Source organism: Barbus barbus (genome assembly GCF_936440315.1).
Source record: "Barbus barbus genome assembly, chromosome: 48".
NCBI classification, from domain to species: Eukaryota; Metazoa; Chordata; class Actinopteri; order Cypriniformes; family Cyprinidae; genus Barbus; species Barbus barbus.
In genome coordinates, this window is record NC_136726.1 from 2,277,840 (window position 1) to 2,304,750 (window position 26,911).

Genomic DNA, 26,911 nt, shown 5'->3' on the forward strand with positions numbered 1-26,911 from the left:
TAAGACAGCATTAATGTTCTTAAAAAGATCTAAAACTAATGAAGTTCTTACATGACTTTGAACATGACTTTAACATGTGCATTGAAGATCTAACATGCCTTGCTCTGCAAAAATACTCTAACACATGAAAATCTGTCTCCTGCATTGCAAATGACATTTCATTTAATGAGAAATTATCATTTTTCATGTACTTCAGCTTTACTCTTAAAATTGCATAAACCAACTTTCTCTCACTGAGAAAGAAGCTTTTCAGCATCTGTGTGGCCTTGCTTTCTCTTTATTTGCTTAGTTGCACTAAACACAGCACTAGTGTTCTTACAAGCTCTAAACCAGTGATTTATGTGCATTGAAGCCATAAGATGACTTGCTCTGCAAAAAAACTCTAACACGTGAAAATCTGTCTTCTGCATTGCAAATAACATTAAATTTCATGAGAAATTAACATTTTTCATGCACTTCAGCTTTACCCTTAAAATGGCATAAACCAACTTTCTCTCACTGAGAAAGAAGCTTATCAGCATCTGTGGCCTTGCTTTCTTTTTATTTGCATAGCTGCACTTAAGACAGCATTAATGTTCTTAAAAAGATCTAAAACTAATGAAGTTCTTACATGACTTTGAACATGACTTTAACATGTGCATTGAAGATCTAACATGCCTTGCTCTGCAAAAATACTCTAACACATGAAAATCTGTCTCCTGCATTGCAAATGACATTTCATTTAATGAGAAATTATAATTTTTCATGTACTTCAGCTTTACTCTTAAAATTGCATAAACCAACTTTCTCTCACTGAGAAAGAAGCTTTTCAGCATTTGTGGCCTTGCTTTCTCTTTATTTGCTCAGTTGCACTAAACACAGCACTAGTGTTCTTACAAGCTCTAAAGCAGTGATTATGTGCATTGAAGCTATAACATGACTTCCTCTGCAAAAAAAACTCTAACACATGAAAATCTGTCTTCTGTATTGCAAATAACATTTAATTTCATGAGAAATTAACATTTTTCATGTACTTCAGCTTTACTCTTAAAATTGCATAAACCAACTTTCTCTCACTGAGAAAGAAGCTTTTCAGCATCTGTGTGGCCTTGCTTTCTTTTTATTTGCATAGCTGCACTTAAGACAGCATTAATGTTCTTAAAAAGATCTAAAACTAATGAAGTTCTTACATGACTTTGAACATGACCTTAACATGTGCATTGAAGATCTAACATGCCTTGCTCTGCAAAAATACTCTAACACATGAAAATCTGTCTCCTGCATTGCAAATGACATTTCATTTAATGAGAAATTATAATTTTTCATGTACTTCAGCTTTACTCTTAAAATTGCATAAACCAACTTTCTCTCGCTGAGAAAGAAGCTTTTCAGCATCTGTGGCCTTGCTTTCTCTTTATTTGCTCAGTTGCACTAAACACAGCACTAGTGTTCTTACAATCTCTAAACCAGTGATTTATGTGCATTGAAGCTATAACATGACTTGCTCTGCAAAAAAACTCTAACACATGAAAATCTGTCTTCTGCATTGCAAATAACATTACATTTCATGAGAAATTAACATTTTTCATGCACTTCAGCTTTACTCTTAAAATGGCATAAACCAACTTTCTCTCACTGAGAAAGAAGCTTTTCAGCATCTGTGGCCTTGCTTTCTTTTTATTTGCATAGTTGCACTTAAGACAGCATTAATGTTCTTAAAAAGGTCTAAAACTAATGAAGTTCTTACATGACTTTGAACATGACTTTAACATGTGCATTGAAGCTATAACATGACTTGCTCTGCAAAAATACTCTAACACATGAAAATCTGTCTCCTGCATTGCAAATGACATTTCATTTAATGAGAAATTATAATTTTTCATGTACTTCAGCTTTACTCTTAAAATTGCATAAACCAACTTTCTCTCACTGAGAATGAAGCTTTTCAGCATTTGTGGCCTTGCTTTCTCTTTATTTGCTTAGTTGTGCTAAACACAGTATTAGTGTTCTTAGAAGCTCAAAATTAGTCATTCTGTGCACTGAAGTTGTAACATGACTTATTGAAGCTGTAACATGATTTGCTCTGCAAAATAAGCTCTAAAACATGAAAATCTGTCTTCTGCATTGCAAATAACGTTACACTTCATGAGAAAGAATCAGCTTTCATGTACTTAAGCTTTACTCTTAAAATTGCATAAACCAACTTTCTCTCACTGAGAAAGAAGCTTTTCAGCATCAGTGGCCTTGCTTTCTCTGCATTTGCTTAGATGCTCTAAACACAGCGTTAGTGTTCTTAGAAGCTCCAAATTAGTGATTCTGTTCACTGAAGCTGTAACATGACTTTCTCTGCAAAAAAGCTCTAACACGTGAAAATCTGTTTTCTGCATTGCAAATAGCATTACATTTCATGAGAAAGAAACATCTTTCATGTACTTAAGCTTTACTCTTAAAATTGCATTAACCAAGTTTCTCTCACTGAGTAAGAAACTTTTCAGTATCTGTGGCCTTGCTTTCTCTTCATTTGTTTAGTTGCACTAACACAGAATTAGTGTTCTTAGAATCTCTAAACTAGTGATTCTGTTCACTGAAGCTCTAACATAACTTGCTCTGCAAAAAAGCTCTAAAACATTAAAATCTGTATTTTAACCAAAATTTGACTTCTGAAAAATTTAAGTCCACATCTAGTGTGATGGGAAGCTTTCTTAGAACGTTAGAGGATAGTGTTCTAACAATGCTATCAATAAACATTTTAGAAAGTTTTTAGAGAATGTTATCCTACCTTTTATCAGAATATTCTGCGACCAAAACTAAAACTTGGAGCTGAAAACATTCACAGAACATGAAAAATTTCTAGATGCGTTATTTTTATATGAAACAAGGCATATTGGATTGGTTTGATCATGCATACAACACTATATATAACAAAATACAATATACATACATTAAAAATAGTTTTGAATGCCTATTTTAGTCTTTTATGTTTAGTCCTTCCAAACATTTCTTTGATGTCAAGGATGGTGTGACCAAACCTTTTGGCGTTGATGTCCCCTCTCAGACCTTTTGTTGCCTCCAGGAATCTCTGGTTTGATGCCAGAGTTTGCTTCATCAGTGAAGGGGCTTTTATGTCCTCAGAGTGGCATTGCAAAAGTTTGCAAGAGCAATGTAGCCGTTCACAGACATATCCGCTGATTTCTTGAACGCAGTGACCAGAAGTGTTTAAGTTAGAATCCACTTACCAATCAAAATGCCGAGTTTTTGTCAAGTGCTGAGTTCTGCAATGTCAGGAATCATCTCATCATAACAAATTGTAGATATGATGTAAATAAGAGATTCATTGTGCAGTGTAGAGCTTATTAACGGAATGTGGTGAGATCTCAATGAACTGAAGTGAGTGCCAGCTATAGTGATTATGAGGGAGCTTTCTTTGCACGCATTCTAGGCTGTCTGACTGTCTCAGAACTTGAACTGGCATTGTCTACTCATCTGATTTGTATTTCCAGAGTGTAAAGGCTGTTTTGAAATTTTGAAAACAAAACAATATAAGTGAAGTGAAATGACATGTGACCAAGTATGGTGACCCATACTCGGAATCATATTTAATGTATATGTATGTATTTATTATATATATACACAACAACTAAAGAGTCCTTATAGGAATCCTCCATCATTCACATCTTCATGCCATCCCATATGTATATGACTTCCTTCAGATGAACACAAAGATATTTAGAAAAAAATAATCCATCTCTCTCCATGTAATGCAAGTGTACAGGATGTTCAAAGATGAAACTTCAAAAACTACACAAAGTGGTAACCCATAAGACCCTAGTTGATGAATCAATGTCTTCTGAAGTGAAATGATAGGTGTAAGAAAAATACAAATATTTTAAACTTCACTGTTATGTTCACTTTATGCGATTTTGAAGCTGTCTCGCACACATGCATTATATGGACTAAAGGTTTTTGTTTTCATCTTAAAACACAATATATAAACCTGGGACAGCATGAGGGTGAGTAATCTAAGAGAGAATAAAAAAATATTTTTTATTTATTTTTTAAATCCCTTCGCTAACTCCGTATGCTTCCTCAGATTTGAATTTTGAAACCAGAAATTGCCCTAATGAAAGTTATAATTGAAGCTTAAATGTGTGTACTTGATGCACAAAAAGCTTCCATTTACCATATTTAATGTATGTAAGATGGAAGAAAATAAAATCCAAAAATGTAAGGAGCACCAGACATTCAGAAATGTAATCTGGTAAAAGTACAAGTAGTCAGCTTAAATTGTACTTGAGTCAAGCACAAAATACTTAAGTACAGTACTCAAGTATTTTACACTCCTGCAAATATATAAATGTATTTAATGGATAATAGTGTGTTTAAATAGGATTGCAATGTTTAACAATTGTTTGCAAAATAATGTATTTTAGATGACAACATTTCCAAATGTTACTAGTGTGGTTTATGTTGCTTGGGATGAACTACTGGGTTATTGATATTCAAAGTCAAAATCTGGTGTATGTTGTACTGGTGCATGTCCTTAAACTTGTGTTTAAAGAGAGTTTGGGATTAGGTAGTAGTTTGGTGCTCTGATATAATCGAAGGTCACACTTTGCCTGAAAACTTTGAAAACCACTGATCTATAGCATAAACTAAAATATTTGTACCAAAATAATACATTTCTCAATGAAAAAGATTCTCAAAAAAATAAAAAATAAAAAAATAAATAAAATTATAACTTCATCACATAACTCTGACATCCTGGTGTTATATCATGTGCCAGCCATATGTAGACACCTTTATTAAGCTATAATGACTAGGGTGTGTAGAAAGACTGGGTGAGACAAATCAAATGTGTGCAACACTCTGGAGCAGAGGCTGAGTATCAGCAGTTAATGCAGAATTAGAGGATAAAATACTTGAAGTACTTAGTCCACTTCATAAACTTAATCATGTTCATAAACATTAAGCCATGGACAAAGAGGCATTCTACATTCCCAATTTACATCAGACTCACAGGGAATATAAACACTGAACTCTACGTAAATCCATGATAATTAAATACTAAAACAACTGTAAGTATTAAAAAACTTGATGTAAATCTTGAAAATGATTGAGCACATCTCTTTTACTTAAACTGCCACTCACAAGAATGAGGTTTAACACCTTTAAATCACTAGTAGGTAAAGTCTATGCTCATAGCATACTAGAGTATCAATTGTACATTTGCAACAGTAGTAAAAAGCTCATTCTGGATTAGCACCATTTGTATAGTGCTTTTTTGGCTTCCAATGGCATTGCTTATGATAAGAGTAATGCAGTTAATTGGCCACCCGATGATGGCACTAGCATGCTCCTACACATACTTGGTGAATCTGTAAACATCTACATCATCAATGTTTTTCTTTCTGAACACTCTGCATAGAGTTTTGCATAATGTACATGCAGTCCATATCTTCTGAATTTACAGTGGTGGCTGCTAAGACGCTTTACTCCGCACAATTGGTGTCAGTGTTGGTGCTGTTGGTCCAGGTTTGCGATAATACAGCTCTGGCTGAGTCTGTGGTTTCAGCTGGGTCCTCATATACAGGTGGTTCTCTCTCAGACTGAGCTGTAGTAGTCTCCGGAGGGTAAGGAGGAGGTGGGAGATCAAACCATGCGGGTCGGCTGCAAAAAAAATAATTAAAAAAAATCTTCAAACATTAGATATATGATTATGGTTAAAGGACAAAACAAATTATTAATTATAGCTCTGTTTCCACCGCAGGAACTTTCCCCAGGAACTAGGGACTTTGGGTCGGTACTCTGTGTTTCCACCGCAGGAACCAGGATCTAAATAAAGTTCCAGGTAAAAATTTGCCCCTCAGAAAGTCCCTGCTCACAAGGTAGGACTTTTTCAAAGGTCCGGAACTTTTGAGGGTGGAACTTGGATGCTGAACATACAGCATATTTCATCCACCATTTATTCGCATATATTTTTTTAAATATTACTGCTATTGTGTCATGAAATGTAGTTATAAAAGTATTTCAGGCGAGAATGTAGTTGTTTAAAACTCAAATCTGTGGTTTATTTATAAAGACAGCGCCTATTTGAAAATGCGCTTCACTGATTTTGGAGACGTGAGCTCCACGTGATCAGCGGGTGCTCAGTGCTCATGTTTCCCGACGAGAGCATCCTCAACTCGGCTAGTCCTTCTGACATTTGCCGCTGGCTCTGAAGTCTCTGTAGTTGTTCAACATAAGATAGACTATAATTCCTTTTGAGTAAACCTAACAGGTGATCTTTGGTCTTTATTGTATTATTTTATTAATCTATTAATGTTAAAATGAAAAAGAGTTATGCTGTTATATACTGTTTGATATAATATTTTGTTTCATTGTAATGTATGCACGTTCCCTGAACTACATTTCTGCGCCTATTAATATGTTTAAATGAAAACAAAAAGAGGTGTTTGATATCATATTTCGTCTTATTGTAAATACAGTGAGGAAAATTGCAGTAGCCAAGGCGAGCTGACTGACGTCATCAAGTACGCTGCTGTTCCATTTGCAGAATTACCGGACTTGCATCGTCCCGTCAACGGGAGTTCACACACCCGAGTCAAACTCGCAAAGTCCGAACTACCGAGGACGCAAGTCTGAAATTTGGGTACTTTGTATTGAGAAACACGCACAGACCTATGTCACCAGACTATTTGCCTATATTTCATGGTACTTTAGACCATGATGGAAACGCAGACAGCAACAGGTCTGCGGGAAAAAAGTTCCTGGGACAAATTGTTCCAGGTAATTTCGGTGGAAAAGTGGCTTATCTGGTGAAAGCAGAGAGCTGAGACCTTTACAAATTTTGAAAAAAATAAATGTATTTTTAAAAATTTTTACAGCTATCTATCTATCTATCTATCTATCTATCTATCTATCTATCTATCTATCTATCTATCTATCTATCTATCTATCTATCTATCTATCTGTCTATCTGTCTATCTGTCTGTCTGCCTGTATGTCTGTCAGCACAGAGGCTACAGACTCCGCCTGACTTTTTAAACCATTAAAGAAAGTAAACGGTAAATGAAAAGTATTATAGAGTTTGACTTTATATTATGAGAATTTAATATATATTTTTTCATCAGCCGTGTCCATTCGACATTGTAAAAATCAAGGATCCAAGGAAACCCTGCAAACAAGCCTGCACTGGCCTCCAGGAAGCCTAAGTGCTGTTTTATTGAACATAATAAAGTTTGAAGTCACCGTTATGGAGGTATGCACTTGCTTTAGTTGGGCTCTTGCCCCTTGAGTTCCTAAGTTTAATGTTTCTGAAGCACATGTGTTAGTCCTGATGCACTGATTTCCTCCAGAAGCTGATCCCTGAAGTCATTATTTGGTTTTAATAATTTCTCTTTATCGTAGCCTTAGAATACCACTGCATGAAAATTTGTCCTGCTTCAATATTTTGAATGTTTTTAAGCCGTTATGCAGAAATAATTTGGACAAGATCACGTAGACGCACAGAAATATCAAGATTCAGCATATGAACCTCAATAATGGTGACAATCAATGAAAAGCTTGTTTTGTGATGTTCAGAGTTGATCTGAATATTTTGTTGACTATAACCATTGTTGAGGATCATACGCTGAATCTTGATATCTGTGTGAGTCTACTGATGAACAAAACCTATTCTCTATTATGTTAAATAATAAAATCTGAATAATGTTCTTTGAGAACAAACTCTGGCAGAGATCAGGCTACTACATGATGACTGATTGATATCAGTTTTTTTTCTTGCAACTTCTCCTATAACAAATATGCTTCAGAAACATAAAGTTTAAAAAAAGTCATGGGTCAGGAACCCAACTAAAGCAAGCGCTTACCTCCATAACGGTGACTTCAAACTTGATTATTTTCAATAAAACAGCATTTAGGCTTCCTGGAGGCTAAGTGAGGGCTGCCCGTGCAGGGCCAGTGCTAAGGGGCCAACGTTTTGCCAATGAGCAAATTCTCAGGGGCCCTGCGCTGGAAACATCTGCAGCCAATCAAAATCTTTATATTATTAATGAAAAAAGGCAAATGCAAATACATTCTCATATAGATAATCCAGCTATGTCCAGTTATCAGATTTACCACATTGTAGAGTTCACTGTTGGTTAGAGTATGCATTGTGTTTACTTTCTTTTAATTCATGTTTTTAACAATTTCTTTAAAAGTACTATATTAATTACAGAATATAATTCCATAATCTATATGTATTTGTTTGCTAAAATATGAAGTTATCTAAAGTATAAATCTATGTTATTTCTAATTTAGTAAATATCATGTGAAAATACACATTTCATTGCAGCATGTTAGTGATGCGTGGATGGCGGTTATATCCATGGGCACTGCGGATAATCCGCAGGTCGGGTAATAAAAAAAAAAAACATTCTAATTGTTTGCGAGTGGGTCGCGGGTGGATGAGGTAAATCATTAACGATGCAAATATTTTCTAAAATTTGAACATTTATACATTTAGCTAACGCTTTTATCCAAAGCGACTTACAATTGCTATATATGTCAGAGGTCGCACGCCTCTGGAGCAACTAGGGGTTAAGTGTCTTGCTCAGGGACACATTGGTGTCTCACAGTGGATTCGAACCCGGGTCTCTCACACCAAAGGCATGTGTCTTATCCACTGCGCCATCACCACCCCGCTATGTTTTAAATGCATTTATTTGGAGCAACTAGGGGAGCAACTAGGGGTTAAGTGCCTTGCTCAGGGACACATTGGTGTCTCACAGTGGATTCGAACCCGGGTCTCTCACACCAAAATGCCTTTGGTGTGAGAGACCCGGGTTCGAATCCACTGTGATTTGTGTCTTATCCACTGCGCCATCACCACCCCGCTATGTTTTAAATGATTCAGATTCAGGTGACGTTTCAGCTCATCCGCGCATCTCTAACAGCATGTGTTATTTACTACCTTTAAATTAAATAGTGATCCTATATTTCAGTTTTATATTAGCCATTGGCCACCTTACTCTCTAAGATATTGGCATCGGCCATAAAAAAAATAAAGAATATCATGTTGGTCGACCACTATTCTTAGCATTTGTATTTGTAAGCATACCCAACATCCAGTACAGCCTGCGAGTATGATGGTGGCAAGTCTATTGCAGTTCTTGGATACTGTGAAAGAGAGAGCAACTGGAGACTATGGACTGAGCTGAATGCCTCTGTTGAGGATGAACACTGGGGTGAAAGGTCATGGCTTCCAGGATGGGCATGTCCTCTGTCCAGTATGACAAGCCGGGAGAGCAGGAGTGGTTGGTGGCAAGCACCTCTGTAGACCCCCTGTGGCAGCAAGACACTTCGCTTTCTCTGATGGTGCAGGACAAGGGCCAACAATGCTACTACCAGGACAAAGATGATGGCACTGCCTATAACTCCATACGTGATACTGGGGTAATAGCGTAGTCGATAGTCCAGTGTCACAAAGTCCTGTCCAGGGGATTCTGAGAGGAATAGAAAATAATTTTAAAATTCCTATCACTGACATTACTAGGTTAATTTTTGTTTGTTTGTTTGTTTTCCCAAAGGTTTTAATATTACATTAAATGTAGAAAAAGATCTGACATTATAAAAAAGAAAAAAGAAAAAAAAGATGTACCCACTATAAATACAAACTAAACAGTAAGTGATTTGTAATAAATGAGACTGAAGTTGAGTTAAATAATAATAAAATTATTATTAAATCTGGATTTAAATAAAAAAAACTAAAAGCTGCAGTCCATACCTTTTTTATTTTTTGGTTAAAAATAATCTGAAATCAATTTTTGAGCAAGTGGTAAGCCTATAATAATGTTTTCTGGAGGCATTATTATGAAACAGACAATAATGTTTGAGTGGTACTGGTAGGAATTCGGGGGAAAATCGAGCATGCCCCCATCATTAGATTAAATCACCATTTGTAGTGCGACTTATTGTAATGTGTTTTCCTCAGTTGGTCAGAACAAAAGAGGCAGACTTGTTACTAACCTGTTCAGGTGACAATATCCAGTGAAAATTCTTATTATGGTCATATATTCCAAGAAATAGGCTAGAATCTGTGATTCTGAAGTACAGTATCCACTTTCGATTTTTAAATGTGCAGTGCTCATGTTTATTCAACAAAGTCAAAGCCTTTTGGAAAATCTATTTGTGGCAGTCAGTTTTGATATTGTGGTGGGTGCCACAAATAAATCAATGTATGGGAAACACTGTAGTCTCATAGTTGAAGTGTAAATTCTGCAGATTACATCCAGTATTGTCCAGAATTGTACTGTCAGCAATTTACAAAAACTTTTTCATAATTGTAACATTTATATACATAATTAGGCTATTCAGGTGCATGTGTAATAACTTACGAAAACTGACGCTACAGCAGCACTTCTTCTTCGTCATCATCTTGTCTGATGCAATCAACCAAGCATTCTAACCATGAGCTTGCCCCTCACCCCCCCAACCATTCGTTGTAGTTCTTGAAAAGGGATTTTAAAAAAAACAAATATCTCCCTTTGGAGTTGACTTTGAGATTTGTAACTTTGTAGATCTTTTTTATGCCCAAACATACACACTACAAACTAACTAAAATTCAAAAAGTGAAAAAGCATAATAAGACCCCTTTAATCTTTGGCCAAGATCTTTTATTGGCAATAAAAATCATCCTGGAATGATGGGTGAAAAAGTTACACACACTGCATCAGTTAGGGATCAAAGAATTGTTGCAAAACATACATGCCAGAGACATATTAATCTCTGCAATAATGATCCAAACCAAGGCTCCTATATATGTGTGTGTTTGTGAGTGTGGATTTAAATAAGCAAATACTAGTATTAAATCATCATGGCATGTTGCATGATTGGCAAAAATTATTTTAACCCTAACTGATGCAGTGTGTAGCTTTTAATTTCTCAAAAAAAAAAAGGATGACAATGACAAGAAATAGCTACCACGTATACCTTAATCTGGAGCTGTGCCGTGAAAAAAAAAAATCTTAAAGGAACTAAACCAACCTGCCAGTGAACTGGGTCTAAGTTGTGATTCCTGCACAATGGACAAACGAATGTCACTTAAAAGCTTACAGCTGGTTAAAGGATCTCTTACATTCAAAATGGTCTCCACAATCTCAGATGATCCAGTGCTGTGTTCGAAATTGCCCTCTATACACCCTCACAGTGCATTTTGAATATTATTTAGTGTACATCGGTTGTACACTCATTATTGCGAAGCATTGTGGGATTGAATGAGTGTAATTGATAACATCCACTATGATTTTGGACACCACTGGGTATTGCCTCAAATAGTGCCCTATTAAAGGGGTCATCAGATGCCAATTTTCCACAAGTTGATATGATTCTTTAGGGTCTTAATGAAAAGTATACTTTGTTTAAAATTTCTCAATGGTAGTGTAAAAAAATACCCTGTTTTACCCTGTCAAAATCAGCTCTGTTCTGAGCAAGCTGTATTAGTCCATGTTCCTTTAAATGCTAATGAGCGCTGCTCACCCCACCCCTCTCTTCTGTGGGGTGACGAGCAGACTGTAAATTTCAGCTGCGAAACTTGCTAATTAGCACATTATTAGGAAAGGCGATTTGCAAAGATTCATAAAAAAAACCCTTGTACTTACTTCTTCTGTAGTTGAAGCTGGATCAAGAATGATTCGCGTGAACAGACATATTTACGCAGATCGGGGATCGACACATTCCCATCAAAAACGAAAGTAACGTTAATCCTCTGCATCTCAGATGTCGGGAGTAAATGACGACTATTTTCATTATTACATCCAACAACAAAACACCTCAATCACTTAATCGGAGACATTCTTGTCTTCCCCTGTACCAAAGTCGACACAATGACAGACAGCTCATAGCTCACTCAGGGCGGGTCTAAGGTAAGACGGCCTTGTTAACCAACTATCGTAGGTGCGGCCTGTGCAGAAACTACATAATTCTGACAGAAATCTCAGAACCGCCTGATTTGAGAAAGGGGATTTTAAAATAGGGATTTAAAAAAAAAAACACCAGGTGGATTTATATCATTAGATGGATGTGTACACACACTTCCAACACACATTTACATTCAAACAACATGTAAAGTGAATTTTGCATCCGATGACCCCTTTAAGGGGTGCTTTTGGATTTGAAGAAGAGTTTTATTAATCAAAATACAAATTAATCATATGTAATCAATGTGAATATAGACATTTATATATCAAGTTATTCTACTATTATAAAATTGTATCTGCCTATGTGTAGAGGCCTGCAGAAGAATGGAATGTGCAGACGTATGGTTTAAGGTGAAGCTGCACATCCTGTTTTGACATGATAGGGTCTCTTCCTTTAACGTAACATAAATTGGGGCCTATTGTCTGCTCTAGGAAACAGATGGAGACATAGCCAAAAAAAAGGTATACAATAACGATATAGGAAATGTCTTGAACACGCCTTAGGGGAAAAAACTGTATATAAGAGGGTACGAATACAGATTCAGGAGATTCTCTGCAGTGTCTCTCGGTTTTATTGTTTCTGATAATAAAATCTAAATTCTGGCATCGAAATTCCCAGACTCTGAGAATGATTCCTCACAGCGCCATCAGAAGACACCACAAATTGGCATCATGAACAGGACTGGAAAGGAGCAGAGGGTGAAAGACCACATTGGGCTTACTTGACGAGCAACACAAATGAAGTGGCAACTAAAAAGGTAGGCGGTTTATGCTTATATAATTAGTTTGTGTTGTTTGCCAGTTAGCCTTTGGTGGTAAGAACTCTTAAAAATTGATCTTCCAAATTTAAAGAACAAAAAGAAAAGAAAGGGGGTTTTGATTCCAGAAGAAATAATTGCAGGCACAGATCTGTTTTACTGTTAGGAGGGCATTTGATGGATAGCAGTAAGTAAAGGCAGATTATACATGCAAAATCTGTGTTTACTGTCAAGAGGGCCTTGATGGATGACGTAAATGTTAAGCAGATATACAATACATTGCAATGGTCTGTGTTAATTGTTAAGTGGCCCTTGAAGGATAACAATAAACGTTAAGCCGATAAAGTAAAGAGATGCGCGTAAAGTCCTTTGGCTACCGCTCTGTTGGCGAAAGGAAAATTACTGCATGGGTAGGCAAAAATTCCTGCATTGTGCTGCTTTTTTACTGTGTCGAGGAAGTGTATCAGTGAAAGAGCGAGTAGAACTGACAGGTCACTCAGGAAGAGTGTAGTGTAGTCTATTTTAATGTATGTGTCTGTGTGAGTGATTGTGGCTGTATGAGGAAATAAGCTCTGTATCTGGTGGACCAGAGGTGTGCACCCCTCCTGGACCATCATGTGAGTGTTGTCAGGCAGCGGAGATGGGCGCGGCTGGTGTTAGGCTGGAGAAGAGTGAAAGAGTGTATGAGCCCTATATCTAAAAAAGATACAAAGAATGAGTGTTATTTAAAAATAAATAAAAATAAAAATTGTTCCAAGATATCGACATTGCAGATGATTTAAATAATAATAGATTAATTAAAATAAGATATACGTTTATTATCATAATGACATGTCTTAATAGATTAATAAAAATATTGCACATGCAATATTGCACTTATATCTGAAGACGTCTAAAATGTGTATCGTGTTATCCCTGGGAGACAGTGTGAAAGTAAATACATTACAGAGTTTCAAAGATTTGGGTTTGAGTTAACTAAAGATAACTTGTGTAGTGAAATGTTGAATGAGAGCAAGATTGGGTGACCAAGTTCACAGAAATTTTAATTCAAAAGCTATAGGACATTTTACAGTAATAATGGAACTTGTTGATTAAATAACAAAATAAGATAAAAATGAATTATCTTATGTTGGTTGGGAAAATTCATTCACCATTACTAGATTATTCGGAACCATGTATGCAATTATTGAAGAAAAATTATGATTGAAGTCTTTAGTTTTACCATACGAATGTCATGCTGTTGTACTGTAGAATGAAGGATTATTTTGTTTTATTGTATTATACTTAGATAATAAAGGTAGCTGCTTTCTGTAGTTTGCAAAGAAAAAACTGCTTGCTGTTTTTCTGCAATGAAGAACTTGCTTGACTAAAATAGAATAAGGGAACTGTTGTTTTTAACCAAATGACCTTTTTCATTTATTTTATTTATTTATTTTTATTTAACCTTTTTTATTAAGGAACCATTGAAAGAGATGATTGAAAAGTAAAAATATAGATAATGAGCTGATTGCTCAGACACAATTTAGCCAGAGTTTATAAAGGTTCAAAAAAATGAACGTTAAAAAAGAGAAAATTCAGATGGCTTCTGGAACAGAGCCTTGACAAAAGGAAGCAAAGAACTGGAGTCTGTCTAACAATGCGGCGAAGAAGCAGAGACACAGATGCAGAAAGAAGAAGAGGGAGGGGCTGATGGATTGTCAACTCCTCTCCTGAAAGAGGAGGGCACACATCAACATGGAGAAAGGCTGACTTAAAGCAGAAAAAGGTGAATCTTTTACTTGAGACTTTTCCTAAGGGTAATGAGAACATCCTGAAATGCAAAACTGGCAGGATAAATCAAAATCCAGAATGAGGAGAGTCAGAGAACAACGGAGACCATACACCAAAACATCAGGCCTTTGAGTGCCATCACAGACTGACGACCCAGTGCAACAACCAAACAGCTTCAACAGACTGGTGATCTAAACAGAAGGGCTTCCATCCCTTCCCTTTGTGTGCACAGGTGCTGCATATTTATTTGATCACTATAGAGACTGTTTCAAAGTTTGTTATTTTATTAACTGTATTAATCTTGATTATTCACTGGTCTCACAGCAGTTCTCTGAATTCTGTGTTTTAACTAACATTCTTAGACTGCTTTTCAGTAGGTACCATTCCAGCCTTATGTCTTAAAGAAAAAGGAATTTTGACAGACAGAAGTGGGTGCTTGACTCACCAATCACATAAAATGGAGCTGGATTTGGCATAGTGAGGGCTATTTCATTAACCAACTAGGGGAAAATGCACAATTTAATTATTGACAACAATGCTGAACTCTTTGGGGGAAAGAAAAATAAAATAAAATAAATAAATAAAAAAGGGGTACATAACTAATAACTAATAAAAACATATGACTGATAAAATAAAAATATCGGTCACTCCATTTTGTTATAAAACAAAAATACAAATTTACTCCAAAGATCCAAAATCATGACATCATAAATGCTATCATTACTGGGGGTAACAAGATAGAAATGTTGATCCTAGATTATACAGAGATCTCCAATCCTCTTCTCAAAGTAGCTCATGAGCAATAACAAAAAGTATGTGATGAATAAACTTTAAATTACACAAGTGACATCTGAGAAATTGCAGCTCTCTCAATTGCACAAACCAGACAATTATTCTAAACAAATTAATCTATTATATTGTGTTAGAGGAAAAAAGAGGTTTATACTGCGATATTAAATTTATTATTTATTTATGGTGACTGACGTTGTCCAGTTGCATAATATGACATCCAGAAACTATGTGGAATGCTACCAGGTCTACGCTCAATAGAGTGTAATGAAAAAGAAGTTCATGTTATCCTACTTAGAATCCATGACATTCCACAGCTAAAATCATTCAGTTCACAATCTGCTGAGGTCTCACAGAGAAAAATAGGTTTTGCCCATAAGGGGTGTGTGAAAGAGTGTGAAAGGGTGTGAAAGATGGTGTTGTATAGAGTGAAGAAGGTGTCTGATGAGACACTGAGGCAAATTAATAATTTTGCCAAAACAGCTGTATGCATATTTTAATATGTGGGCCCACAGGGCAAATTATTCCCAGTAAAATAATGACCATGGATGAATTTGGTTAAGTTTCCTGGCATAAAGAAAAACAGTGCCACACTTGCGCAGCGCATTACATGGGAAGGCAAAGCAAGCAAGCTTGCTCTGTCCACCCCACATCTAACTTTCTTTTCAGGATAGCATGATGGAGCTGATTCTGTGTCGAAAGGATAAAATATTGTCTTTCAGAATCAGAATCAGAATTAGCTTTATTGCCAGATATGTTTGCACATACGAGGAATTTGTTTTAGTGACAGTAGCTCCACAGTGCGACAGAATGACAGCAACAGGACAGGCCACAGATAATAAAAAAATAAATAAAAAATAAATAATGTACAAATATACAGAAATGGACAATGTGCCAAATAGCACAAACACAACATACAAAATAGACAATTCGGTATGTACAGGTATGTTAGGTGCAAATTTGAAATGTAATAAGTATGTGTGTAAAATAAAATAAAAAGTATGATAGTGTTGTGTGTTTCATGTTTATTGTTAAGAGTTCAAGTGTTCATGAGATGGATTGCCTGAGGGAAGAAACTGTTTCTGTGTCTGGTCGTTCTGGTGCACAGAGCTCTGTAGCGTCGACCAGACGGCAACAGTTCAAAGAGGGAGTGTGCTGGATGTGAGGGGTCCAGAGTGATTTTACCAGCCCTTTTGCTCACTCTGGATAAGTACAGCTCTTGGAGAGTGGGGAGGGTTGTACCAATGATTCGCTCAGCAGTCCGGACTACCCTCTGTAGTCTTCTGAGGTCAGATTTGGTAGCTGAGCTGAACCAGACAGTTATTGAAGTGCAGAGGATGGATTCAGTGATGGCAGAGTAGAACTGTTTCAGCAGCTCCTGTGGCAGGTGGAACTTCCTACAACCTCTTCCTACAAGGAAGTACAACCTCTGCTGGGCCTTTTTCACAATAGAGTCAGTGTGAATGTTCCACTTCAGGTCGTGAGAAATAGTGGTGCCCAGGAACCTGAATGACTCTACTGCAGTCACAGTGCTGTTCATGATGTTCAGTGGGGGGAGAGCAGGGTGGTTTCTCCTGAAGTCCACAATCATCTCCACAGTTTTGAGCGTGTTGAGCTCCAGGTTGTTAAGTCTGCACCAGACAGCCAGCTCCTTAACCTCCTGTCTGTAAGCAGACTCTTCACCATCCTGAATTAGGCCGTTCAGTCGTCTGGTGTGGTGTCATCTGCAAATTTCAGGAGCTTGACAAGGGGTCTTTAGATGTGTAGTCGTTGGTGTAGAGGGAGAAGAGCAGTGGGGAGAGAACAAAGCCCTGAGGAGCTCCAGTGCTGATGGTGCGGGTGCTGGATGTGTATTTTCCCAGCCTCACTTGCTGCTGCCTGTCTGTCAGGAAGCTGTTGATCCACTGACAGACGGAGGTTAGTTTGGGAAGGAGGAGGTCTTGAATGATAGTGTCTTGAAGGCCGAGCTGAAGTCCACAAACAGGATCCTCACATAAGTCCCTGGTCTGTCTAGGTGTTGCAGTGTGTAATGCAGTCAAATGTTTGATCTAAAGTTAAGAGCATGGGGAGCATGGATAGCTAAATTAGGAATGTTTTTAGGAGTTGCAGTATTAATAGAAGGATTACTGTTTTGCTGTGTACTTCCTATACTGAGGTCACTAGTTGTCAAAGCCACAGCTAGGCAAATGGAAATGCTAAGATGTCAAGATGATGAAACATTTAATTTGAAGAGTAATCAAAATGTACATTACCAGGACTAGGTTTATGCACCCAACTGGAAGTCACAAACATTGACAAATGATGGAGATTCTAGTACCACAAGTGAGGATGAAGAAGAAGTGTAAAGATGAACCATACCCTCCCAGCAGGCACACAACGTCAAATGATGTTAATATTAGGTTAGATTAAGGTCGCGACGTCAGGTGACCAAAATTCAATGTCAAGCCAACGTCTAATGACAAACTTATTTGACGTCCAAGACAGACGTCTGTTGACGTTGATATTTTGTTGTTTTTAGGTTGTGTTGTGAAGTAACCAAAATCCAACGTCGAGCCAACGTCTTAAGCCAACGTCACATTGACATCAAATACTGATATATAGTTGTCAGGTATGGCAACCAAAACCCAACGTCGCGTAGACGTCATAATGGTAACGTCCACACAACGTCAAATTCTAACATCATTTGACGTTGATCTTCAGTTATTTTAGGTTGTGGCATTAACTAACCAAAATCCAACGTCTCAAGCCAACGTCACATTGACGTCAAATACTGATATATATCAGGTATGGCAACCATACCTGTCCGTCACAGCGAGTCTTGATCTCCCGACGGATGCCGGGAAAGCCTCCCGGCCAGACAACCTTACCTTTTCTAGTCTCACGCCTAGCAAGGCCTAGCCATCTGACACAGCGAGCATTGAGCTCCCGTCAGACGCCGGCGACAGCCCCCTAGCCAGACAAGCTTACCTTTTCCATCCTACGGCCGGCGAGACTTACCCATCCATGCTGCGAGTGCCAGTCTCCAGACAGATGTCGGCGAGGTCTCCCGACCACACAAACTCTACCTTTCTGTCTTCACTTGTCCGACTCAGCGAGCCAGATCTCCTGACGGACGCCGGTGAGAGCTATTCCGGCCAGACAACCTTACCTTTTCAAGTCCCACGCTCAGCAGGCTTACCCGTCCGACACCGTGAGTATTGTGCCCCCGTCGGGCGTCGGCGAGAGCCTCCCAGCCAAGACAGACTTTCATTTTTCGTCTGCTCAAGCCACAATATCAAACCCTCGTCGAAAGCCACACATCCGGTCGGTCAAGAAATTAGCTTTCAGTCCATCACCGGCAAGGCTTAAACATCCGACTCGTGAGTATTGATCTCCCATCGGATGTCGCGAAAGTCCCGGCCGGACAACCTCACCTTTTCCTCCTACGTCAGCGCCGCTGGCCCATCAAATGGGTGAGCAAGCCCACCAGTTTGATGTCGGCTAAGCGTTTTTGTGTGATGTTATATGTTTTGAATTTTTATTTCTGTTGTATACATAACTGTGACAACCAAAGGCAAGTGATGAACCAATTGCACACTCATGCTTATAACATTGTTTTATCTTAAATGAGGGATTAGGGAGACAGGATCTTTTACTCCTTGTTTTAGTGACAGTAGCTCCACAGTGCAACAGAATGACAGCGACAAGACAAGACACAGATAATAAAAAGAATAATATACAAATATACAAAATAGACAATGTACAAAATAGCAAAAAACACAATATATATAGATATATAGATATGTGCATAACTGTACATAATTGTCTATATTATATATTGTGTTTTTTGCTATTTTGTACATTGTCTGTTTGTATATTATTCTTTGCCCATTCATTATTTTAGGATCGGTGGATAAGCACAAACTTAGGAAATTATGATCATTCCCTGTAGTTCAGTAAAACATAGGACAAACACGCAAATGGTTTTATTTTAAAGAACAACTGCGGTGACATATAAGACAATAATACCAAATAGCCCATCAGCGTGAACTGGGGTTTTATGTGTGGATAATGGGAATAAAATCCTTAATACTTGAACCTTAAAATGAACAATATTTTATTATCATTATTATTATTTTGCATATAGGCCTATTTTAAATGTTTTTGTCTACTAAACCAGCTGTTATTAAATCTGACCTACAGCCAATATTATTATTAATGTGCTTTAGTGCATATTTAAGCAATAAATGTTCATATATGTTCTCTGGAACATTTTTATTTATACTTTTATATATAGGCTATGCGCAAATTAAATTACTGGTTTTGTGGCTCAATCCTTTTAAAAGAATCAGGAATCACTGTACGGTATTAGACCTACTGATTTTAGATTTTAAGTAGGCTAATTATTATAGTCATTATATCTTTAATAAATAAAAAAATATTAATCACAGAGACGGTCTCTTTTACTCATTAAAAGTGCTCACGTATATTGCACAGATTTACAGCTCTGAGTGATTTAATATTGGATAATTCTGCAGGTCTATATGGCTGCAATGATCGAGTGTTAATGAATCTAAATTCATCTCGTACACAGATTAGAACACGCACACAATGAGGGCGTGGATACAGAAATAACTGAATTTTTCAAATCTGATGTTACATGGACACTTATTTACTATAAGATAGGAACCTTTAAAAATGGTAAGAGAATCAATATAGGCTCAAATATAGGGCTGCAACTAACGATTATTTTGATAATCGATTAGTTTGCCGATTATTCTTTCGATTAATCGATTAATCGGATTAAAAAATATTGACCAAAAAAAACACTATTCCACATTCTGCCCAATGTTCTACAAACAAACGTGACAACTGAATGCTATGAAAACATACAGTGCTTAATTTATTAGACCACTTATCATAATAAAGAGAAAACATATTTTAGAAATTTGTCAAAAATTTGTTTAAATTTAAAAATGTTATTGTCATTTATTGGACATAATAATAAAAAATGGCCTCATAACAGCTTGCATTCTTGCTGGTATTGTTTATGTACTTTTTGACTGCAATTGGGTATCGCGAAAAAAAAATACTCAAATAAAAAATACAAAAAAAAAAAAGTGCTCTGGTTTTCTTTCATAGATAACAGCAATAATGATATTATAGCATTAAAAATAGCCTACTACTGTTACTAAAGAGCTTACACATATTGGAGTACTAACCAGTACAGAAAGCCGAAAAATGATTTTGGTTATCACCAATACTGTTACTTTAGAGCAGCAGTGGCATAAACCTTACATAAACACATTGTTAAACTTACATAAATTTGTTAAGCATTGTAAAAATTGAATATAGTTTAAACCTCTATTAAAAATTAAAATAATAAAGATAATAATAAAGACGAATAAAAACACAAACTCAGTGTTAACCAACAGGTAAGAGTAATGTTCTGCAGGAACTACTTTGATCACAGTCACCTCGTCATTTCTTTATCCTGTAAAAGGCCGTTATGGAGCGTCTCATGTTTATATTCAGACAGACAATTACACGCTGTTATCCCTTTAAAGTTCCTACTCTCATAAAATATTCGCACTGCATGTTGACTTTTAAACCTTAAATTAACTTTCAACAACAGATAATTCAGCACAATGGATATGTTTGCGCTGAAAAGCCTATTAATTGTCTCCCTCTCTACTGTGTTCTGTCCGTCTGACGCGCGTGCGCGCGCCCGCCGCTCATTCGGTATTTTAAACTTAACACAGACTGTCAGGACGGACCTTTATGCAAAAATGGAAATGCTCGCGTGAATTTGTGGCATTTATAGATAAGGATATGACTGTAAACTGAACGTTTTTGCGCTGAGGACGCACACGCATCTGTCAAAGCGCCTGACAGGGCAAGCCATTACTCTTATGCATTAACTTAAAGCTTAAAATAAAGAATTATCATGTTTTGGGCAGCTTGGATCACGTGCTTCTCCGGCAGAATCTCATTCTGTTTCCTCCACTATTTTTAGATGCATTTTGTCCATAGAAATGCATTATTCAGTGCCGTAATTTGACTAACCAGCTGAAGTTGGACGTACACTGTGGGCAGACCCGATTAATCGATAATGAGAATCGTTGTCGATGATTTTCATAATCGATAATAATCGATTTTATCGATTAGTTGTTGCAGCCCTACTCAAATATTTTATTAAGATATAAACAAAGAAACACCGAGCTTGCCATGAAAACATTTTATTAGCACTTTATAACCAACTGTCACGGTACGCCTCGGGAATGGCGTGAAAAGATGAGGTCAGGGTCCAAGTGCAGGGAAGTGCTCTTTAATTAGCAACAAAAAGGCCAACACGGCACAAAACAAAACAGAAAAGGACTGGGATACAAAAACGGCAATGAGGTGCGTGTATCCCAGCCCAGAGCAGACACTACAAACCAAAAACACATTCACAAATGTCATGTAACGCAACCAGGCAGAGTGGTGGGAGAGGGGAGACTAAATAGTCCGTGGCAATTGGGAACAGCTGTGGGTGTAATGAGTGGGACAGGTGTGTGAGATGTGACAGGTGTATGTATTTACATAGATGAGTCCGGGAGGAAGGGAGATGGTGACCTCTGGTGGCGACAGGGAAGAACTGCCGAGCCCGGACTCGTGACACCAACAAGTTTGTGACGCATTGAGCAATTTGCCTATAAAATCCCAATTTATTGCTGATCTGTGGCCTGCCGATCCTCAAGGAAATATGAATGAAGCGGTATTCAGCCTGAAGAACCAGGAGGTGCTGTCATCAAGAGTTTAAACAATGACTTCATCTGACTAAAATTACCATGGTTACTAATCAGATAATAATTAAGATAGGCCTATGATACAAGTTAGCACATAACTGCTTTAGGACTCTCTGATCACTGTTTGGTTCATCTTATTCCATCCTACAGGCAGAAACTTAAGTCTGCAAAGCCTGTATTAAGATCTGTTAAAAGATGGACTAACGTTCGACCTGACTGATTGGACTGTTTTTGAAGCTGCGGCAAATGACCTGGACGAGCTCACAGAGACTGTAACATCTTATATCAGTTTCTGTGAGGACATTCTACAACAATGGCAAACCATGGTTCACTGCAAAACTCAGACAGCTCCGTCAGGCCAAAGAAGATGCTCACAGAAAGGGGGATAATGTATTGTACAAACTGGCCAAATACACACTGGAAAAGGAGATCAGAGTGGCAAAGAGGAATTATTCTGACAAGCTCAGGAACAAATTCTCTTCCAGTGATCCGGGTTCAGTGTGGTTAGGATTGAAGGACATCACCAGCTACAAAACACCACCCCCCAGCACTCTGGAGAATCAACACCTGGCTGACGACTTAAACTAGTTCTTTTGTCGTTTTGAACGATCACCCCACACCCGCCCAGAACACCCCTCCACACAACCATTCACATCTCCAGCAACCCCTCTCTCCCCCACACCTATAATTCAAATCAGCGAAGATGATGTGTGCCAGGTCTTCAGGAAGAACAAAAGAAGGAAAGCACCTGGTCCAGATGGTGTGTCACCAGCCTGCCTAAAAATCTGTGCTGAGCAGCTGGCCCCCATCTTCACACAGATCTTCAATAGATCACTGGAGCTGTGTGAAGTCCCCTCATGCTTCAAACGCTCCACCATCATCCCCGTCCCAAAGAAACACAAAATTACTGGACTTAATGACTACAGACCTGTGGCCCTAACGTCTGTAGCCATGAAATCATTCGAAAGACTGGTTCTGGCTCATCTGAAGGACATCACTGGACCCTTACTGGACCCCCTGCAGTTTGCCTACAGAGCAAACAGGTCTGTGGATGATGCAGTCAACATGGGACTGCACTTCATCCTGCAGCATCTGGACAGACCAGGGACTTATGTGAGGATCCTGTTTGTGGACTTCAGCTCTGCTTTTAACACCATTATCCCGGAAACCCTTCAAAACAAACTAACTCAGCTCTCCGTCCCCACCTCCGTCTGCCAGTGGATCAACAGCTTCCTGACAGACAGACAGCAGTTAGTAAAGCTTGGCAAATTCACATCCAGCACTCGAACCATCAGCACTGGAGCTCCTCAGGGCTGCGTACTCTCCCCACTGCTCTTCTCCCTCTACACCAACGACTGCACATCTAAAGACCCCTCTGTCAAGCTCCTGAAGTTTGCAGACGACACCACACTGATCGGCCTCATCCAGGACGGTGACGAGTCTGCTTACAGACAGGAGGTCAAGGAGCTGGCTGTCTGGTGCAGTCTCAACAACCTGGAGCTTAACACGCTCAAAACGGTGGAGATGATCATGGACTTCAGGAGAAACCCCCCTGCTCTCCCCCCACTCACCATCATGAACAGCACTGTGACTGCAGTGGAGTCATTCAGATTCCTGGGCACCACCATCTCTCAGGACCTGAAGTGGGATATTCACATTGACTCCATTGTCAGGAAGGCCCAGCAGAGGTTGTACTTTCTTCGCCAGCTGAGGAAGTTCAACATGCCACAGGACTTACTGAAACAGATCTACTCTGCCATCATTGAATCCATCCTCTGCACCTCAATAACTGTCTGGTTCAGCTCAGCTACCAAATCTGACCTCAGAAGACTACGGTGGGTAGTCCGGACTGCTGAGCGAATCATTGGTACAACCCTCCCCACTCTCCAAGAACTGTACTTATCCAGAGTGAGCAAAAAGGCTGGTAAAATCACTCTGGACCCCTCACATCCAGCACACAACCTCTTTGAACTTTTACCATCTGGTCGACGCTACAGAGCTCTGAGCACCAGAACGACCAGACACAGGAACAGTTTCTTCCCTCAGTCAATACATCTCATGAACACTCAATAAATAAACGTAGAACACACAACTAATACATTATCCATTCACCACACTCACTTATTTTATTTTCTCATTTCTAATTTGCACATACTTGACCTGTACATACATAGTCGCCTATATTATATATTGTGTATTTTTTATTCTTTTTTTGCTGCTTTGTACATTGGTCATTGGCTATTTCCTGTTATTTGTTTCATTACCTGTGTCCTGTCCTGTTACTGTCCTTCTGTTGCACTGTGGAGCTTCTGTCACTACAACAAATTCCTTGTATGTGTAAACATACTTGGCCAATAAAGCTCATTCTGATTCTGATTCTGATTCTGATTCTGTAACACTATTTGGAGTGGGACCAAATACACTCTGAGCAGTGTTGATTTAACACTGAGGATTTTACTGTGTATGTGTAGCGGCCTGCAGAAGAATGGAATGTACAGACGTATGTTTTAAGGTGAAGCTGCACATCCTGTTTTGACATGATAGGGTCTCTTCCTTTAACGTAACATAAATTGGGGCCTATTGTCTGCTCTAGGAAACAGATGGAGACATAGCCAAAAAACAAAGGTAAACAATAACGATATAGGAACTGTCTTGAACACGCCTTAGGGGAAAAAACTGTATATAAGAGGGTACGAACACAGATTCAGGAGATTCTCTGCAGGGTCTCTCGGTTATATGGTATATAAGTTCTGGCATCGAAACCCCAAGACTCTGAGAATGATTCCTCACTGCGCCATCAGAAGACACCACAAATACAGCCCAGATTTCAGCAGAGAGCCCCATTCAAAAGCCACACCCAAAGTTTCTACATCTCCAGATGGGGGTGCCAGCTGCTGCCTAGAGGCTGAGACAAAAAGATCGGTTTTGATCAGGATGTTTCAAGGAGAATTCTGCATGAGTTAGGGTTAGGTTAAAGATTATAAACAAAACAAACTATAAAACACGCACGGTAAAATAGATGAGGTTCACAAAAACTAGGGTTGCGAAGGGGTGGAAAATTTCCGGAAACTTTCCAAAAATCCCAGGAAGATTCCAAAAAATCCCGGAAAGTTTCTGAAATTTACTGGAAATTTTCCAACTTTTTGCAGCCCTAACAAAAACAAAGAATCATTGCACAGCAAGTCAACGAATATTGAATGCCATGGAAAATAAATAAGTTTTTAAGAGTAGACTTAAAAATAGATAAAGTTGAGGTTTAAAGGTTTTTTTATAAAATTGATCCGGATTTAGTAATCCTTTTTTTTGTGATCCGTGATCACGTAATCCAGTTTACTTTTGAGCCAGTTTTTCAAAGCAACATCGGATTGGATCAATCTGATCCGGATAGGAACTTTTCAGGATCACCAAATCTGGATAACCAGTGCTCAAACAGGATAGGAAATCACAATGTAGAACTATAGCTATGTAAAGAGCAACAAGGGACGCAATAGTTAGACACTATTTCTGATTTGGATTTGTTTTGGATTTCAAAAATCAAGTGATTGCCATTCTTTGCATTTTTTTGGTTATTCTGTCATCATTGCATGCATCACTAATAAATATTCTAAAAACAAAAATATTTTCGATTGTGATGAATATATATATCAATTAGTGACAGAATAAAATTTATTGGTTTTGGTCAATTTTGACAGCTGTTTGGGGGATTATTTTATGAGGCCAAACTCTTTCTACTTTGCTGTAGGCCTATACTGAAAGGCTGAATACGTTAAAGCCTACCTAATCACTGTAGCCTGACGGATGAACAAATAAAATTAAAACCTTATGAATAAATAGGATATCTTGTAAGATACTGCATGATCCAAATATAGTATTATTTGATACATTTTTAAAGTTTTCATTACATTTTGGGCATGAAATCCACGCTGAATCCACCCTTCTGATGGGATCAGTTTAATCCAGATTTTTTGGATCAAAGTGATCCAAATCCTACAAAAAAGTTCTGAAAAACCCAAACTAAAGGTTTGATCCGGATCAAAACCAAGATTGGATTACGTGATCTAATCCGATTATGTAATCCGTTTTTTCTTTTGAAAAACCCATTTTCAAGATTTGATCCAATCCGTTATCCAAAATCCTAGTGGATTACTTTTGAAAAACCGGGCCCAGGAGACTATTCCACAATTTATGGCCAACAACAGAAAAGCACGATCACCCCTGTTTTTGAGTCTTGCCCTGGGAACTTGAAGTAAACCAGCATCGGCAGATCTGAGTGATCGTGACTGAGTATATGGATGCAACAAATCAGATAGGTACTGTGGAGTTTGATTATGGAGAGACGAACAGTAAAAGTTTAAAATCGATTCTACATTGACTGATTGACTGGCAGCCAGCGCAATGTGGTCAAAATTGGTGTGATAGACTCATGTTTACGCTTCCCACAAAGGAGCCGAGATGCTGCATTCTGAACCAACTGCAGACTTGAAACATGACTGAGGAACACCGATATAGTTACAGTAATCCAATCGAGATGAGACAAAAATGCCCTGCAAACAAGCCTGCACTGGCCCATTACGGGCGCACTTATGGCTGCCAGCGCAGGGCCCCTGAGAATTTGCTCATTGGCAAAACGTTGGCCCCTTAGCACTGGCAGCCCTCACTTAGCCTCCAGGAAGCCTAAGTGCTGCTTTATTGAAAATAATAAAGTTTGAAGTCACCGTTATGGAGGTAAGCGTTTGCTTTAGTTGGGCTCTTTAACCTTGACTTCTTAAATTTTATGTTTCTCTTGCTGCTGTAACTGTGTGTTTGTAAAGCCAAGAAAAGTTGTGGTTATGTGGTCTTGATTGGTTTTTGATAATGTAACTATTATCTAATGACCTGATTCACTGATCTC

The 26,911-nt window shown here is 38.1% G+C and overlaps 1 protein-coding gene across 1 annotated transcript in view; it reads right to left on the bottom strand.

Moving 5' to 3' along the window:
* Positions 1-4,747: 4,747 nt before the first annotated feature.
* Positions 4,748-26,911, bottom strand: part of ldlrad3 (low density lipoprotein receptor class A domain containing 3) — a 91,532-nt gene continuing 69,368 nt past the window's right edge. The window contains exons 5-6 of the mRNA XM_079411949.1: positions 9,080-9,464; positions 4,748-5,646 (exon numbers count right to left, since the gene is read on the bottom strand). Coding sequence (XP_079268075.1) covers positions 5,469-5,646; positions 9,080-9,464 — 563 coding nt within the window. The 3' untranslated portion in view covers positions 4,748-5,468. The remainder of the gene's footprint in view (positions 5,647-9,079; positions 9,465-26,911) is intronic.